The sequence below is a fragment of the Physeter macrocephalus genome, unplaced genomic scaffold (genome assembly GCF_002837175.3).
Source record: "Physeter macrocephalus isolate SW-GA unplaced genomic scaffold, ASM283717v5 random_246, whole genome shotgun sequence".
In the NCBI taxonomy this organism is placed as follows: Eukaryota; Metazoa; Chordata; class Mammalia; order Artiodactyla; family Physeteridae; genus Physeter; species Physeter macrocephalus.
The window spans coordinates 3670-21339 of NW_021145532.1; the positions used below are offsets into that span (position 1 = coordinate 3670).

Below are 17670 nucleotides of genomic sequence, written 5' to 3' on the forward strand. Positions count from 1 at the left end.
CCAGTTACAAAAATAAGAATTGTAGACGCTATGGGTAGTTGCTTGCTTTATATTATATACTCTGTATAGTATTATTTCCCACTTCCTTCCTTTGCCTTATTATCTTACAGAAGGATTGTTGCTGGTAGTGAGCTTTATTATGTAGTCTTTAGGTGCCTCTAGAGGAAATGTGGCTGAACTCAGAAAGGTATTAACATCACCCAGAGATGGATACTGTTACTGCAGAGACTTTGCAACTCAACGTTGCAGGGGAGGGCGCTATATCACCTTCACTTGTACCAAAGACAACTGCGTCTTAACAGGCAGAGGCAAGAAGTTGTTATTGTTCAAATATGTATAGAAAAGATGTGTGTAGATGCTGAGCAGCAAAAGGTCCCCCCTTTTTCTGTGCCAGTTACTTATTTCTTGCTTTTCTGCTCCAAATCCATTCTTCATGTCTCTCTGCTCTCCGATGCTGAGGGGTCGGGAGGACTCTACAAACTTGTTTCCCAGACTCCACTACTAACTGGCTTTCTGTTAGGTTCTACTAATAGAAAGCACTAGAGGGAGATGGAAGGCAGGGAAAGGAGAAGAGACGATATTCTCTTTGGGGGTTTTGTTTAGGGTCACCCTATCTTTGGCAGTTGGCTCCAGCCTTCAGCTGTTTTCTGCATTCTGAGAACCAGCTTTGTAGATGGCTCCTCTTTGTAGATCGCACCAGTGGCATCCCACTGGTGGCTCTGGCTGAGTCTGAGCCCCACCCGTGGGCTCCCACCTCTTCCCTTGAGTTCCCTCAGCCCTTGCTACTTTCTTTAGTTACGAGTTTCACTACTTCCACGTTGTCTCCACGTTCTCTTTCTCTTTTTGCTCTTTTGGTCTTTCCACTCCTGTGTAACCAAATCCCCTCTATTTCAAATACATCGTGTGGTTTCTATTTTTCTAACTAGGACCTATCTGGTGCACAAAATACCCTCAGTGGTAGAATAGATAAATTGTGCTAGAGACATACATTGGAATAGTATACTGCGAAAATAAATCTCCCTAACATGATATTGAAAGAAGCAAATTGCAACTGAATTCATATAGTCTGACTCCATTTCTACAAAGTTTAAACACCATTAAACTATATTTTTTATTGATGGATGTGTAGGTGTTAAAATTATAAAGAAAAGCAAGAAAACGATTATCGCAAAAGTCTGGATAGTGGTTATCTCTTGCGGGGACGGATGAAGATGAGATCTGGGAGAAGCATACGGCAGGTCCTGGGGTGTTGATAATGTCCTATTTCTTGAACACTGAGGTTATGACATAGGTGTTCGCTTTGTAAATATTCTTCAAGCTGCACATATGTGTTTTAGGTGCTCTTTTGTGCATCCGATATATGTCGCAATTGAAAAACAAAAGAATGAACATCACGATCACCCCTGGCAATGCGTCTGGAAGCAGGAGGACAATAAGAGGGGCTTCGAGAGGTGAGGCAAGAGGGAAAAGTCAGAGGAGGACTGAAAAGACTAAGTCTGAGGTCCCAAAAGCCAAGAATTGAGGCTGACGCTGAGTGAGCAGGAGATCTGTGCTGGGAGTCAGGACCTTCTTCCCAGCCCCCAGGGAAGCAAACCAAGGTTGGACATTTCTACAGGTCTTTCATCTCCTGCTCCTCTGTTTGCGCTAATGCAGGGTCCCTGCCTGCTGGTCATATTCAGATGTGGGTGCACATCTGAATCAATGTGTAGACATTGACCTGCCCCTAGCGAGCAGAGTAAACCCAATGAGTGGGCAGAGTTGGTGAACGGACATTCTTGAGGCCAGATGGAGAAAATGGGTGGACCCCTTGTAATTGACACAGAAAAGCTTTCTGTGGGCGCTGGGGATTTCAGTGGTTGAAAGAGAACAGGCTAAACAGAGGGATGGAGCAGGTGGGAGCAGTGATGTGAGGGAGCAAAGGGTGGCAGGGAAGCCGGACTATGCCTCCATTTCCCCACCTTTCCCTAAGAGATGCGACCAGCGCTGTAAATCGACTATACTTAAAAAAAAAAAAAAAAATGCAACCAGCTTTTCTGGCCTTGCGGAGAGGGTTGACGGCACCCTGCAGCAATTCTGGCAGCCAAGGGGTTAACCCCTCTTGTCAGCTGCCTCTGGGGTGGTGTGAGGAGGTAGGACTCTGAGAAGAAGCAGTTACCTTGGCACCACTGTGGGCATCTGCTCTACTGCTGGGAACCTCCACAGAGCCCAGGCCCTTAGCTGCCAGTCTACTCTCCACTCATCGTCCCGAGTGGTCCCAGGCGCTGGGCTCCTACGGCTTATTCTGGATTCCCCTCCCCCACCCTAGTATCTGTGGACTCCGCCGGCTGGTGCAGACAAGTCAAGCCAGGGCGCAGACAGACAGATATGCAGTCTCTGACTGCTCCTTGGTCTCCCGGGTCGGCAGCGTAGGGCCACCTGCGCTCTCTGGACGCACACCTGGCCTGGCCTCGCTGGGAATGCCGAGACTGAATTGGGGTGGGGGGGCGCCGGGATGAGGGTACCGGAGGTGAGGAGAAATGAGAAATCTGAGATAGACACCACTGATCACAAGTCAGAAACAAGGGAGTAGAGGCGTCGGAGCTCAGAGACGCTAGGCGTGGGTCCCGGGCCCTGAGCATGGGGGTGGAGAACAAGCCAGAAGCCCCCTTGCTTCCTTCCAATCGCTGCCTCTCCCTGGGACCCTCTCCGCCCTCCCTGCGGCCCCGGCCCTCTCCCCTCCCCCCAAAATGCTGCGTCCTCTGCGGATTGGTCCCCGGCCTGCCGGGGGCGGGGCCCGAGGACCCTGACGTCACCCGCCAAGGGGGGCGGGCGGCTAGGGAAGGGGGGTGACGGGCCCCGGCTCAGCACCTCGGAGAGCTCCCTCCCCTGCCTTGTTTTGCTCCGGAATCGCCGCCGGGGGAGGGAGCCAGGGGGCCCGGCAACAAGCGCAGCGGCTGGAGGATGGCCGTGGAGGGGTCGAGAGGCCCCGGCGGGCAGAGGGCCCAGCCGTGATCCTGCGGGGGGGCCGGGGCGCCGGGCGGGTGGGGGGGGCAGCTAGAGGCGGCAGCAGTGGCTACACATCTGGATGGAAGCGAGCTTTGTCCAGACCACCATGGCTCTGGGGTTGTCCTCCAAGAAAGCGTCTTCCCGCAATGTGGCTGTGGAGCGTAGGAACTTGATCACCGTGTGCAGGTGGGCACCGCTGGCGGGCGGGGGTGGGGTGGTCAGGAAGAGGCGGCGGGGAGGGCTGCGGAGACCTGGACTGAGCGTGCCCGCGGGAGGATGCACAGCAACCGCGGAGAAAAGGGAGGGAGCACGGGGTTAGGACGAGCGCGTCCGCTCTCCTCAGGCCCAGGCCTGGAGGGGGTTCGGAGGTCTGGTCCCTACCCTTCTAGGCCAAGCCAGGCCTATGCCCAGCCTGGGGCCTGGGGGTGAGGGGTGTTTAATTGACACTGCAGCTTCCTGTGAGAACCAGGAAGTGACATTGTGTGTGAGGGGGAGGGGTGGGGCTGGCTGGCTCCCTTGCTGGGGGCGGGAGCTGGGTGGGCAGAGGAGAACTGATGGGATAGGGGGATGAACGCCCTCCAGGCGTACCCTCACTCCCACTCCTGTCAGCCTGGCCTCTCTGGGGTGGGGCTTTTCTGGGAGATTTTCCAATGCTCAAATCCTGGATCAGGGATGGTGCCCTCCTCCATCTCTGGGCAGTTGCAGCCTATGGCGGGGTCAACTGGGCATGTAGGCAAAGTCCCTGAATCCGTCCAGTGAAGGCACGGCACTGCCCCTGCCGTGGGAAGGACTGAGGGCCTGACCGCAGAAGCCTGGGTCTCCTGGGTTCAAGGGGAGGAGTTTGGGAGGGCAGAGCCATTGGTTCCTGAGGGTGGGGCTGTCGCAGTGTTGGGAAGACCTGCCCACTTTCCTGGGGCCAGGAAGTGAAGCTTCCCACTTCCCAGCCCTGCAGCGATTCACCCCCCCGCTGCCCTGCCGTGAAGCCAGGAATGGCCAGTCTCTCAGCCCCCACCTGCACTCATCTCTCCGCCTAGGATCCCCCTGCCAGCTTCCTTCTCCACCTGCAACCTCCCCTCTCCCCCATGCCGCCTCTGAGGGCAGGGTGCTCCCCGTGCAGGGCTCAGCTGTCTTCCCTTGCCGGTCCCACCTGCCTGCACACTGGCCTTGGTCCTGCTCCTTCCCCCAGGAATCAGTGCCCATCTGATGCCCTGGCTTCCGTATCCTACAGCTCCTTCCAGGTTCCTGGGCACACACCCAACCGTACTGCGTCTGTCTCACACCATTATATCCCTAGTGCCTAGCACGGTGCTGTGCACATCTGACCTCTGTAAAAATGCCTGGAATGTTATCGAAGGAATGAGTGCAGCAATGGCCCAGCCCCAATGCGGTCCCCTGCCTCCACGCTCACCCCCCAACCCCTGCCAGTGTGGTGTAAAACACAGATGGTCCTAGGTTCAAGCTCTTACTTCGTCAGTTATGAGCTGTACAACCTTGAGGAAGTCTCCTAACCACTCTGGGCCCTGGGTGCCTCATCATCCCATTGTAGATGTAATAGCCACACCAAGGAGTGTGCCTAGCCCTGTGCCTGGCACACGAAAATCGCCCCGTCCCGATGCCACCCTTCCAGTCCCTCTCCTCTCGCTTGATCTCCTAGGTTCCTCTTCCTTCTCTTGCCTGCCAGGACAGCTGGGCCTGTTGAGTGTGTGGGAAAGGGGGGAAACTCCCCTTGGCCTAGGCTGCAGAAGCAGAGGTTCTGGTGGATTGGAAGTGTGCTTAGAGCTGGGATGTGAGGGATAGAGTTTTGGGGCGGATTGGGAGCATGACAAAGGCTCAGAAACCCCTCGGGCCCCTGCCGCCTCTTCATTGTCACGTGGTTCGCCTCCAGCTCCCAGAACAGGCCGAGGGCTCCCCTGGGCCCTGGCCGCCCTGTCTCCATGGTAACCTGCAGCAGCCTTGCACCTCTGAGCAGGGAACACACACCATGGGGCTCCTGGGGGGGCAATGACCAGCTGCAGCACCCCTGAGGACAGATGGCAGATGGCTGCCATGCTGAAGCCAGCCGCAGGCCCCCACTGAGGTCTGACCCAAACGACCAGAAGAAATCATCACGGGGGCGGGGCTGCATAACGAAGCCCAGATTAATGCCCCAAACACAGGCTCCTTCTAGCTATCCCGTTAATGGCCCAGCTCCTCACCACCCCTACCCCATGGCCTGTGCTCACCTTCTCTCAGTCTTTCCTGGGATCTGAACCAAAATTTGATGAGACAGGTACTATTGTTCTTGTTTGCACCTGGGGAAAATGGGCCTTGGAGAGATTAAATGACTTGTCCAAGGTCACCAGGTATCACACGGACACAAGATTTGGGTCCACCCAGGCTGCCTCTCCCTAGTGCAACTCCAGCACTGACCTGGCTCTGATTTCAGGCCAGACCAACTCTAAGCCCATAGGGAAGGGAGGAAGGTCCGTGGGCTTGGTTGTGCCATTGCCCTGAGAGCCTCAGAGGCCAGGGCTTGAGGGCTGGAGCACAGAGGGCAGAGGAGGCAGGGGTTGGTCGGGGCCTCGGTGATCCTGACATCCACCAGGAGGCCACAGATGTAGCAGAAAGAGCAAGGCCTTTGGAATCAGACATACCTGTTGACTTCTCACAAGCTGTGTGACTTTGAACAGATCAGTCCATCTCTTGGTCCCTCAGTTACCTTATCTGTCAAATGGGGCTGATAGTGATAATAAGAGGACCCAGGGCTGTTGTAAGGATGGATGAGATAGCACACACGAGCAGAGTATAGTGCTGGGCACATCACAGGGCTTGATGAGCTTAGGGTAAAAAGGACAGTTCCAAGCAGCCCCCATATCCCTGGACACCTCACCCCTGCTATGCCACCCATAGGGGGGCCATGATGGGATGTTGGGAGCCATGTCTTCCTCCCTGTCCCAGCCCACTGCAGTGATGGCCGGTGGAGATTGCAGGCATAGGGACTGCAGAGGGAGCTGAGGCTCCGGGCAGGATTGGAGGAGGGGACGGGGGGCTGCTGTGCTCCAGCCTCTCAGCCCCATTGGCTGCCCTTGGCTTCCTTCCTCTCTGAGAAGGCAGGTGTCCGGGCCCCCAAGCCCCCTTCCAGAAATCTGCTGCCAATGCCCCCTCCCACCCACTGAGTGTGTCAGACCCACACCCTGCACCTCCCCCGGCCCAGTTCTGCACCGCCTGGTTCTGGGCAGCTGGTGTGTGGGTGGCCAAGCTAGGAAGGAGAAGGGGGAAGGGGGGCATCCGTGTGCTGGGAGCCCACCTGGCCACCCATGCATGCCCACGCTCCATGTGCTTGGTGCCAACTCACATGCCCTGGTACAGGTGACCCGCACCCCACCCCAGAAGGGACTGGAGATTGTTCCAGCAATAGGCAGCTCGAGGACGGGGCACAAAGCAGCTCCTAACTCCTCTCTGACCCCTACCCTTCTCTGACAGAGAGAATGCAACTCCAAAGGGTGGGCAAGGAGGAAGGGGCTCTGGGCTAGCCCGCTGGCTCTAGGTGCCTCATCTTTCTACCGATTGTTTCATCCCCTCTCATACCTTGCTCCTGAAGCTTTCTTTCTCTGCCTCTCGCCTCTCCTGTCACTCACTTTGTCAATCAGTCTCCCACCTGCCACCCTACTCGCCCATGTCACAGCCCCTCTATGGGTCACTATGGTCTCACCTGTCTCCTGCCCTCTTTCCCTCTGCTTCCCCACCACGTCCATGCTCTTGGTGGCCTCTTCTCTGCCTTCCTTCTCCCCCCATCACCTTGTCTTCTCACCTGACACCCTACTGCCCCTTCTCCCTCCCCCTCGCCCAGGTTCTCTGTGAAAACGCTGCTGGAGAAGTACACGGCAGAGCCCATCGATGACTCATCTGAGGAGTTCGTGAATTTTGCAGCCATCTTAGAGCAGATCCTCAGCCACCGCTTCAAAGGTGGGCCCAGGCTCCTGTCCCCCCACTGCCCAGCCCTCCCAACTCCCAGCCTTTGGCTTCCAGCTACCCGCCCCCGCTCTGATCTACTCTGTGGCTTTCTGAACTCCGTCATTGACCCTGGCCCCAATTCTGGACCATGCGCAGAAGCTCATGCACAAAGCTGGGAAGAGGGGAGGAGGGGATCTTCTGGGCACAAGACAGTGGGTGTCCACAAGCCCCAGCCATGGGCGTGCAGTTATGTGCCCTGTATATACATGCATGTGTGTGCACGTGCGTTTGGGGTAGGCACTACACACGTGCATGGCTGCTTATACTTATGCATGTGTGTGCCCCATTACATGGACCCTCTCCAAACTCCCTGGTCTTGCTGAGCCCCCTCCCTGCCCTGGCTCAGCCTGTGCCCCAGCAGGTCCGGTGAGCTGGTTCAGCTCAGACGGGCAGCGGGGCTTCTGGGACTACATCCGCCTGGCCTGCAGCAAAGTGCCCAACAACTGCGTAAGCAGCATCGAGAACATGGAGAACATCAGCACTGCCCGAGCCAAGGTAAGTGGCCTGCAGTGAGCAGGGCCAGGGCAGCTGCTCCCTGCTCTGGATACAGGAGGGCTGCCTGTTCCTTCCTCCTAGCCCCTGCCCACGGGCACTGGGGAGACGGGCCGCAGGAGATCCAGACCCAGTGGTGCACACTTGAGTCCCTTTCGGGGCAGCAAGTAAAGGTGAGCGTGCTTTCCAGGGCCGGGCATGGATCCGGGTGGCACTGATGGAGAAGCGCATGTCGGAATACATCACCACAGCCCTACGGGACACCCGGACCACCAGGTCAGACCCCCTCAGTCAGTGTGGACCACAAGTCCCAGTGTGTACATTCATTGCCTAAACACACTTGATCCTTAAGTTCCTGCTGTAACCTTCAGTACCTGGACTACAATTCCCAGTATGCACTGCTAGTTTCCATCTCCCAGACTGTCCACCAGTCAGCAGTCCCAGAACACACCGTTAGCACCACCACCATCTCTTCCAAGTCAAATTCATTATCTCCCACGACCCCCAGCACCGGTCTCATGCACAGCTCTGCTCTTAGACACTGCTCTGGACAAGCCTCAACTATGTATCATTTTACTTGTTGGCCTTCCACGGCCTGCAACACAGAGCCCTACCTGCTCCCCAAACAATAGCAGCAGTCCGTACTTGCTACCCACGGACACCAGAGCCCCGGGGATCAGAGCTTCAATCCCTGCACCGTGGGGGTTTTTTTTGTTTTTTGTTTTTTTTGTGGTATGCGGGCCTCCCTCTGCTGCGGCCTCTCCCGTTGCGGAGCACAGGCTCCGGACGCGCAGGCCCAGCGGCCATGGCCCACGGGCCCAGCCGCTCCGCGGCATGCGGGATCGGGATCCTCCCAGACCGGGGCGCGAACCCGGTTCCCCTGCATCGGCAGGCGGACGCGAGCACAGGCTCCGGACGCGCAGGCCCAGCGGCCATGGCCCACGGGCCCAGCCGCTCCGCGGCATGCGGGATCCTCCCAGACCGGGGCGCGAACCCAGTTCCCCTGCATCGGCAGGCGGACGCGCAACCACCGCGCCACCAGGGAAGCCCCTGCACCGTGGGTTTTTAACTGCATTGTATCTCTAGCCTGTCCTCACGTTTCAGAGTTCACGTCAACGTATTTTTGAGCATCTACTGTATGCCAAGCACTGTTTTAGGACTTGTTTCCTGATTTTTAAGGATCTGGGTGACCCAGTACTTGGTGGGGAAGGGGGGGTTCTGAGGATGGAGGTCTAGTCTCAGGGCACACACGTTCTAATAGGTGGGAAACACAGGCGCTATCCCCAGTGGGCCCCAGTCTGAGGGGGAGACAAGATCCACAGCTGAGGGGTGAGCAGGAAAAAGATACCTCCTTCCTCTAGGAAAGGTTGGTAATAAGCCAACAAGAGACGCTCTGAGGGGTGGGGCTTCCTGGGAGGATGTTACACCGACAGTCCCTCACCCCTCCCCGCAGACGTTTCTATGACTCGGGAGCCATCATGCTGCGGGAGGAAGCCACGGTCCTCACCGGGATGCTGATCGGACTGAGCGCCATAGACTTCAGGTGGGGCCTGGGTGGCCGTGGCCATGGTGGGGGATAGAGGTTGTTTCTCTGCGAAGGTCCGCACTCCCATCCCCTCATACCCGCCCCCAACCCTGTGGCTGCTCTGCCCCCAGCTTCTGCCTAAAGGGCGAAGTGCTGGACGGGAAGACCCCCGTAGTCATCGATTACACGCCCTACCTAAAGTTCACCCAGAGGTGAGCAGCCCGATTGCGGCGGGGGGTGCTGGGTGCGGACAGACGACGGCCCTGAGGGGCGGGGACGGCGGGAGACGGGCGGGCTGGGCGGCATCCTGGTCCCCCTGCCCAAGGGGGTGTGGCTGGGGCCGCGCGGGCGGGCAGGGCCGGCCGGTGCCCACTGCGCCCTCCTTCCAAGCTACGACTACCTGACGGACGAGGAGGAGCGGCACAGCGCCGAGAGCAGCACGAGCGAGGACAACTCGCCCGAGCACCCGTACCTGCCGCTCGTCACCGACGAGGACAGCTGGTACAGCAAGTGGCACAAGATGGAACAGAAGTTCCGCATTGTCTACGCGCAGAAGGTGCGCGGGGCGCGGCGGGGGCGGGGCGAGGGCGGCTTAGAGCCCGGCAGAGGGCGGGCGGCCGCGGGGACCCCTCCTCTCGCCACCGGGGGCTGAGCCGGCGCCCCCGCAGGGCTACCTGGAGGAGCTGGTGCGTCTGCGCGAGTCGCAGCTGAAGGACCTGGAGGCGGAGAACCGGCGGCTGCAGCTGCAGCTGGAGGAGGCGGCGGCGCAGAACCAGCGGGAGAAGCGGGAGCTGGAAGGCGTGATCCTGGAGCTGCAGGAGCAGCTGTGAGTGCCGCCGCGGCCCTGACCCCGGTCCTCGGCCACCCCGGCCACATCACCCCAGGGAACCCCCGCCATCGCCCCCACTGAGTCTAACGCCACCTTTCCTGATACCAAGCACCGGCATCAAACCCCTGAGCCCGTCACCGCCACCCGGAGATCCGGCCCCCTCCCCGCCACCGCGACCCCCCACCAACCGGCTCCCCACTTCACCCTCAACTACCCGACATAAGCTAGAATGGCCATTGAACAGTACTCCTGGGACCCCAAGATTACAATTAAGGACCTCTGATTAATGTGACTCAACGACCTTCAACATGACTGCATCATTCCCTCTGTTCACCACTCCTCTGATCTGCAGCGTAGGCCCACTGACCATCATCACCCACCGTGACCCCTGACCTCACCCCTACCCATCCCTCTAACCGTTCCCCCTGAAACATTTTCATCACCCTGTGACCTCCCAGCATGACTGTGGCACCCCATGACTCTTCATGATTCCCACACTATTCTGCACCCACCCGCCCATCACCCTGACTGACCCCTGCAACATCTCATTATTCCCCTAACCCCCAGCACGAGTGCACTAATTCCTGTCACCGCCGTGCCCAACCCCCCCAGTACCCTCCACTGACTCCCAGGATCTGCCCCACTGATCCTCAGCATTCATACCCATTTCTGCTACCCAGGTTTCAATCCTAACCCCTCCCCCCACCTCTTGCTGAGCCCCTCTTCCTCGCTTCTGCTCCCTTTTCCAGCCAGGCCTGACCCCCCCTCCCCATCCCAGGACAGGTCTGATCCCCGGTGACCATGCTCCCCTGGCCCAGGGTTCCAAGGACCTCACCACACGCCTGGTCAACCAATGGCCGTCACTGGGAACACTCAATGGGGCCGAGGGCGCCAACAACCCTAAGCTCTACCGGAGGTAAGCCCCAGGCAGGCTTGGCTTGGCCTCAGTGCCGCTCCCTCCTCTACCAGGGAAGAGGGGCACTGGGGCCGTGGGCCTCTGCCCGCACACCAGCTCTCTGCTTTGCCACAGACACAGTTTCATGAGCACGGAGCCACTGTCGGCTGAAGCCAGTCTGAGCTCGGACTCCCAGCGCCTGGGAGAGAGCAAGCGGGACGAGGAGCCCTGGGGCCCCATTGGTGAGCCCCCCAATCCAGCACCCATCCCGGAAGGGCTGAGGCCAGGCCTTGGGGCTTGTAGCCAGGCCCTGGCCACTTCCCTCATTCATTCAACTCTTCCCGAGAGCCTAGCACAGCAACTGAGAGCTTGGTTTGGGGCGTCAGGCAAATCCCAGCTGCGCCTCCTCTGGTCGTGCGAGCTTGGTCACTGATTCCACCTTGCTGAGTCCTTCTCATCTGTAAAATGGGGATGTTGTTTAAAATGATCACCAGTGTTGGCACATGGTGAGGGCTCCATGGCTTTTGGCATCATGACATCCTCAAGAGCCCCGCAAATCCTCAGGGCGTTCTTCGCCTAACTAATTTGCTCTTATCTCATGCGCTCTGTGAACCAGTCGCCTGACCGTTGTTTCCCCCTTTTCTTTGGCTGCCAGGAAGCTCAGAGCCAAATTAGTGGCTCCCTTCAAGAGAATGTCCAGGACTTCAACGCATGCATTTTGTGTTGCCCTCCCCCTCTGGCTTCACCTTGGTTTCCCACCCTAGTTTTCCCGGTGCCTGGACTACCTGTCTTTTCTTTCTAAAAACCACACCGTACCGGATGACCCTAGATCTTCTTTGACACAAGGCAGGCTATGGACGTGGAACCCCGTCACACTGTGTTTGTGATTGTCCGTGTGTCTGTCTCCCCACCAGACTGTGAGCTCCGTGAGGGCAGGGACTGTGTCTCGTCCGTTCTCTGTATCCCCCGTGCTTGGAACGGAACAAGTGCTCACCGTGTGTTTAATAAAAGGACAAAGAGAGAGGATGAACCCTCGGGGGGAGACATAGACGTAAACTGACGATTACAATACAGTGTCCCCAGCTCTGTGCATGGTAAGGGGCAGGTGCTTACCAGGGTTTAACTGAAAAAGGCAAGCACTCCAGAAATGAGGAAGGTCTCCGGATGGGTGACCTGAGGGCTGTCCCTTCACCACCTGCACCTGTGCACACCCAACTCACACACGCAGACCGGTTGGCCCCGCCTCACCCGCCCTCTCTCCCCAGGGAAGGACCCCACGCCCTCCATGCTGGGCCTCTGCGGCTCCCTGGCTTCCATCCCCAGCTGCAAGTCCCTGGCGAGCTTCAAATCCAACGAGTGCCTGGTGAGCGACAGTCCCGAGGGCAGCCCGGCACTGAGCCCCAGCTGAGGAGCGCCGTGGGCGGTGCCAGCCCCACCTGCCGCCGCTCCTCACAGCCCCCCAGTCCAGGCCCCCCTCCAGAGAATGCTGCCCGCTCAGCCAGGAGTCTCTCGGGAGACACCCTTTGCTTCTAGCCCGGTTCAGCTTCTTGCCCGTAGAGGCAGGAGCTGCCAAGGGAGGCGGCTTGGGCCAAGAGGCAGGCGCACCGGGGCCACAGGGAGCCCTCAGGAAGCTTATTCTTCTGGAGACCCTGCTGCCTGGCTAGCTCCCTACCGGACTCTCCTTCGCTCATCTCCCCACCCTCCTCAGGAGCTGGTGGCCCAGCCTGGCACAGCCGCCTCCCATGCCTCTCCTGTCTGTCCCTGTGTATGCCCCCGTCACTCCTTCCTCAGCCCCCAGGCTGGGGGGGGCGCGCCGGAGGGCAGCTATGAGGGTAGCAGGCAAATAAAAACCAGAGGACTGAGGGCAGCCTTGTCTGTGGGGGGACTGGGACAGGGCCCTGTTCTGAGGTTGGCAGAACGCGGCGGGGCTGGTGCTGGGCCCATAACCAAGGTGATGCTAGACCGGATAAAATCAGGTGTGCCCCCTGGGAGCAGACTGGTCAGAATAATTCAAGAGGTGGGTGGCTTCTGTATGAAGTGTCCTAAATATTAGGTCAGCCCAGGGAAGGACCAAAACGTGTTAAGGACCCCTGCAACCTGATACTCTTTGGTAACTCATTTACCCCAGGCAAAGAAGATGCTGGACGTCCTGGGTGGCAGGATGGAGAAGGCAAGGCCTGGCAGGGCCCCGTTTCCCTTCCATCATCCTGAGCAATACAGCTTCGGCCCAGAGATCCAGACCCTTCCATTAGGCCAAAGCCTGGCAGTGAAGCCACCCTCCCTCCTGGGTTGTCGCTTAAGTGTACCCTTGGGGAGAGGTCTCACCACCCTCTCAACTCTGGGTCCTTATCCCCACCTGCTCTCACTGCACTGTGGGAGGGTCCTCTACACGGGTGCCACCTGGGCAGCCGAAGCCAACAGCAAGGTCCCTTCCAGGCCTCTTCTGTGCACATCACTCACCAAATCCTGCTTCCCACCCGCCCCAGAGACCCCCACAATCAGAGAGTGGAAAGAAGTTTATCATCTTTAGACTCAGGAATTAACAAGGGTGGGTGCAGACTATGCCGGGCGCGAGGTTTTGCGGCTCCTGGGGGCAGGCCCAGCTACAGCAAACCCACAGGGAAAAGAAGGGGGGCAGAAGTTAGCCAATTTGGTCTTGAACTTGAGGGGAGGGCGTGATGATTCCTGGGGCTGGGGAATGGGGGGTAGCAGGAAGAAAGTGGTCTGAGAGAGGAGGGGTCGGTGTGGGCCCAGAGGGGCAGCCCCCTACCCCTGGGGCTCAGAGCGGGGAGGAAAGAGAAATGAGGCCCCTCCCCGCAGTGCTGAGGAAAAGGCACTTGGCTCAGTCTCCTCCTGCCCCACTCCCAACACGGAAGAGGTCGGGTCCTTGTCCCCTCATTCCTTTCAAGGGCCCAGAAACTGTTCCTGGTTGAGCCTCTGGAAGAAGCTTTTGCCGAACTCATAAGTGCTGATCATGATGGCGCAGGACGGGGCTGCCTTGATGATCCTTGGGAGGAAGCCTGCGGTGGGAGGGGGAGGCTGGGGTCAGAGGTCGGGTCCCAGGGAGCCCCACCTCCACCAGGGCGCAGACACACACACAGACACTCACCTGCAAAGAGGCCCCTGGTGCCCGACTCGGCCCGGATTCTCCGCAGCAGCAGCCAAGTGGAGTCCGCGTGCAGGGGCGTCACTGCAAACCAAGGCGAGGCCCTGTAAGACCCCGCTGGGACCCCGCCTGCCCTGCCCGGCACCAGCCAGGGCCCCTCACCTCTCACAGCCTCCACCGCTCCTAGCGCGACCTGGCGCTGAGTCTTCACCACATCGAAGGGTAGAGTCAGGATGGCCGCCACCTGGTGTGGTGGGGAGAGAGCTGGTCTCCGCTCCCAGGACCCCCATCCCCTGCATGCGGCCAGGGTCGGCCAGCCCCAGCTAGAGCTTCAGAAGGGGAGGGGGAGCACACTCCTTGACAGGCAAGCAAGGACTCTTTTCCGGAACATCTGCAACGGCCCTCAGGTCACCCCAAGGACACCTCTACTGGCCACACTCCCAGCCTGGTCAACTCACCGTCCCTGAGATGCCGCCAGCCACAAAGCTGATGCCCACGGAGGTCTGGTCCTTTGGCCTGAGCCCACGCAGCCAGCTCTTCACCAACTCATAGTTGAACCAGTACAGAGCTTGGGGGCACGGGGATTCACTCATCAGCGATGACAAGGGCAGCGGGACAGGCCACGAACCTCCCACCTTCACAGTCCTACATCACAACCGCTCCCTCCCAGCTACGAAGCCTGCCTGCCATGTGCCAGTTCCCATAACAGGCCCTCTGCAAGAAGTATCTTGTGAAATCCTGGCTGAATATCCCGCCTGCTGGGGCCCACTTCACAGATGAGACGTTCTTGGCTCCGCGAGTTAACGTAACTTCGAGGTCAGCAGCAGCAAAGCCGGGACTTGGCTGTAGATCTCTTGGGCTCCCTTACCCCAGTCCCTGCACTCCTGGCGCCTACCTGAGAAGGGCACATCCCGAAGGGCAGTGGGACCCCAGCCCAGCCACAGTGAGCGCCAGCCGCCTTGAGCCACAGCTGCTCGGACGCAGGTGCCCAGCTCCCGGTATGACAGATGCCGAGCCTGCAGCTTTGTCCGCACCAGCTCCAGGGGGCTGATCACAGTCACAGTGCCCACTGTGGGACCAGTGAGGAGGGGTCAGTTGGCAGTCCCAGGGGCAGCCTGCCCAGAGTCTGGGGGCCTTGAACGTCCCCCCCACCCCTAGGCCGGCAGAGGTTGGAGCTGGGAGTCCAGACTGGGCTCCGGCACAGGTGGGGTCAAAGGAAGGTGAAAAGCCCAGGGCTGTACTCACGGCGGGCCAGTGCGCCAGCCACCATGGGTGCGTAGAGATCAGAGGTCAGGGCTCGACCACACAGGAAGGCCTTGAGCTGGTCGTAGGCGGTGAAGTAGATGGCAGTGGCCGGCACCGTCATCACCCTAGGGGTGTGAACAGGTTAGCCAAGACTCCCCAAAGTTCCTAAACCTCCCAAGCTTCCCCCGCCCCACCCAGCCAGCCAACAGGGGAGTAAGGGGTCAGTGGGGTATCAGGGGAAAGCAATACACAGAACTGGGGTACTCACAGGGTGGCTGGGAGGCCGCTCCACAGGGTCCTCGTGCCCTCATGTCTCACAATCTTCACAAAGGCATCCTGGCCAAGCAGACACCAGCCCAGGAGGAGGGAGGATGAACATGAACAAGGCTTGTGGTGGGGCTGGCCCAGGCTGGGCCCTAGCCTGATGCCCTCGCTCCTACCCAGTAGCCCCTCAGGCCTCTACACGTGGAATTCCCTATTTGGCTCCAAACAGATTCCTATTCACCCTTCAGAATCTTGTGATGGCCCCACCTCCTCAGGAAAGCCCTTCCCAAACTGAACTGGCCACCCCTATGTGCTTTGCCCTCCCCGCTCTTTCCTGGGTCTGCTGCCTGACCAATCTGAATCCCTCAGGAATGCCAACAGACCCAGCTAAGGGCACAGCTGCTCCTCACCACGGTGCCAGTGAAGCGACTGGGGTCCTGAAACCAGGTGGCACAGCGGGCACCATTTGGGCACAGGTACAGGGGCTCTAGGACGCCATTGCAGTACAGGAGGCATTTCCCTGTGGATTGGAGAGAGGAGGGCACTGGGGAAGGGGAGGGGCGTTAGCATGACAGAGCCCTGGAACCTCACAGGGAGGTGGTGAGCTCCCATCCCTGGAGGGCCAGCAGAGCCTGGGGTCCCTGGGTGGACGTTCTTGTGTAGGACAGAGGGCTAGCTAATATGATCTAGAAGCGTGTGCTAGTCCGTGGCTGTGAGGCCCCCGTGTGCCCTGGGGAAACTGGGACATCCCTCCCCAAAACACTTTCAAGTTCCCCATGGCATGGGGCACTCACATTTGGCGTAGGAGAGGCTCCAGGGTCTGGAGGAAGACATCAGCTCTAAAATACAAGGCACTACCTCAAGTCACAAATGTTCCCCACCTGCCCCAGGGACCTCATCTCTGGGGATCCCTGGCACCACCCCTATCGGCTCCAGGGTCAGACACTCACCACTGGCCACCGAGGGGCGCTGAGACTGCAAGCGTACCTTCACCACATCCAGGGGGGTCACTGGAAGAGGAGGACAGGTCTGAAAGCTCCTTTCAGGACCCCGCCCCGACCCCTCATCCAGAACCAAGTCATTTCTAATCTCTGGTCTGCCCCAGTCCCCAGCTGCCCCCACCCCACCATCCCAAGTCTTACTGAAGAGGGAGGTGACCACGGCCCCAGTGCCGGATGCCACCATTTGCTGGAGGGGGCTAATGCCCCCAGGGTCCTGCTCAGCCATCTTGTAGCTTCAGTTCTGAAAAACAAACATCAGTCAATTGGAGCACAAAACCGGAGTCAGGGGGAGGCACAGAAAGGAGGCAGAGGCTCTTGGGGACACTAGCTGGACCCTCATCCTACTCACTCACTATGAGTTTCGCATAACCACTTTTTTTAGCAGTTATTGTCAACTCCATCTTGCCAAACGGGAAAGAGGCTCAGAGAGATGAGGTGACCTACCCAAGATCACCGTGGGAGTAGTTAGGAAGGAAACTGGGAGAATCATCCACCAGTTAATAGATGGTAATGACCCACCGCCATTCCTCACTCTCGCCACACAGGCTTACTGTGCACCTCTTCAGTGCAGGTGCCCGGGTTGGCCTGGGGGCCCAAAGATCAAAACGCCTGAGCCGCCCCCCTACGCCCCCCACTCCAGCACCCAGCCCCAAGGCGGGCGCATGTGAGCCTCGAGTCACCGGACGTAGAGAGGTGGAGCCCGGCAGGGAGGGGAAGGTAACAAACCTGAGGGCGGCGAAGGGTCCGTCCACTTTCTGGGACTGCAGGCGGGGGTGCCCGGCCCTCCCCCGCACCCGTCCTCCCGAGGCCGGAGGGCCAAGCCCCGAGCCTGTATGGGAAGGACAATCTCTCTGCTCCCTCTCCCGCAAAATCTCTTTCTCGGGTGGGCCGGTCGAGAGTGCGAGAAGTAGGGATGGGAAGACAAGATCGCTCTTCGCCCCTCGGCGACGCTCTCTGTCCTGGCCCCGCGCGCAAGGGGCGCCCGGCGGGGCCGACTAGGTCGGCCCGCGACTCCCGGCCCCCAGCCAGGCGCGGCTCTGGCTCCCCGGGACCCCCCGAGACCCGACTCCCGCCTCCGCCCCCCGCCGGACCCTCAGCCCAGGTCCAGCCCCGCCCACCTGGCTCTAGGCCGGTGCTCGCGCGGCGCGGCGCCCGGGGCCGAGCGGGCCCATAGCGGCTCCGCGGCCGGGACCGGCTCCGCGCGCGCTCGCTGGGCACCAGGCCGACTCGGAAACTGGACGAGCCCGTCCCGCCCCTGGACGGCGCCGCGAGGCCCCGCCCCGCTACGGGCCGACCCGCCGCCTGCCCGGAGTGAGGCCGGCCCGCCCACTCGCG

General features: G+C 59.5%; 2 protein-coding genes across 13 annotated transcripts; one reads left to right on the plus strand and one right to left on the minus strand.

The window, feature by feature from the left end:
- The first annotated feature begins 2821 nt into the window (after positions 1-2821).
- On the plus strand, positions 2822-12581 carry RUNDC3A (RUN domain containing 3A). 8 transcript variants are annotated; one of them, XM_007127941.4, is made up of 11 exons: positions 2822-3171; positions 6815-6930; positions 7340-7473; positions 7661-7746; positions 8924-9013; positions 9127-9207; positions 9386-9551; positions 9664-9821; positions 10603-10740; positions 10855-10961; positions 11375-11749. In XM_007127941.4, exons 1-11 carry the CDS (start codon positions 3065-3067, stop codon positions 11392-11394), a joined length of 1203 nt encoding a protein of 400 aa, XP_007128003.1. In that variant the 5' UTR covers positions 2822-3064; the 3' UTR covers positions 11395-11749. The 8 variants fall into 8 exon arrangements, with proteins under 8 accessions (XP_007128003.1, XP_007128001.1, XP_007128004.1 ...); XM_007127939.4 differs by lacking the exon at positions 11375-11749 and adding an exon at positions 11985-12581 and having other exon boundaries at positions 2879-3171; XM_007127942.3 differs by lacking the exon at positions 11375-11749 and adding an exon at positions 11985-12581 and having other exon boundaries at positions 3032-3171; positions 7325-7473.
- A 644-nt stretch (positions 12582-13225) lies between these two features.
- On the minus strand, positions 13226-17559 carry SLC25A39 (solute carrier family 25 member 39). Of its 5 annotated transcripts, XM_007127931.4 has the most exons (13): positions 17454-17556; positions 17062-17164; positions 16477-16576; positions 16285-16344; positions 16129-16188; positions 15745-15878; positions 15339-15406; positions 15071-15195; positions 14721-14894; positions 14284-14393; positions 13988-14069; positions 13829-13909; positions 13226-13739 (listed from the first exon to the last, which is right to left on the minus strand). In XM_007127931.4, exons 3-13 carry the CDS (start codon positions 16559-16561, stop codon positions 13624-13626), a joined length of 1095 nt encoding a protein of 364 aa, XP_007127993.1. In that variant the 5' UTR covers positions 16562-16576; positions 17062-17164; positions 17454-17556; the 3' UTR covers positions 13226-13623. The 5 variants fall into 5 exon arrangements, with proteins under 5 accessions (XP_007127993.1, XP_023986285.1, XP_028340623.1 ...); XM_024130517.3 differs by lacking the exon at positions 17062-17164 and having other exon boundaries at positions 15745-15854; positions 16129-16173; positions 17454-17559; XM_028484822.2 differs by lacking the exon at positions 17062-17164 and having other exon boundaries at positions 16129-16173; positions 17454-17559.
- Between the last annotated feature and the right edge of the window lie 111 nt (positions 17560-17670).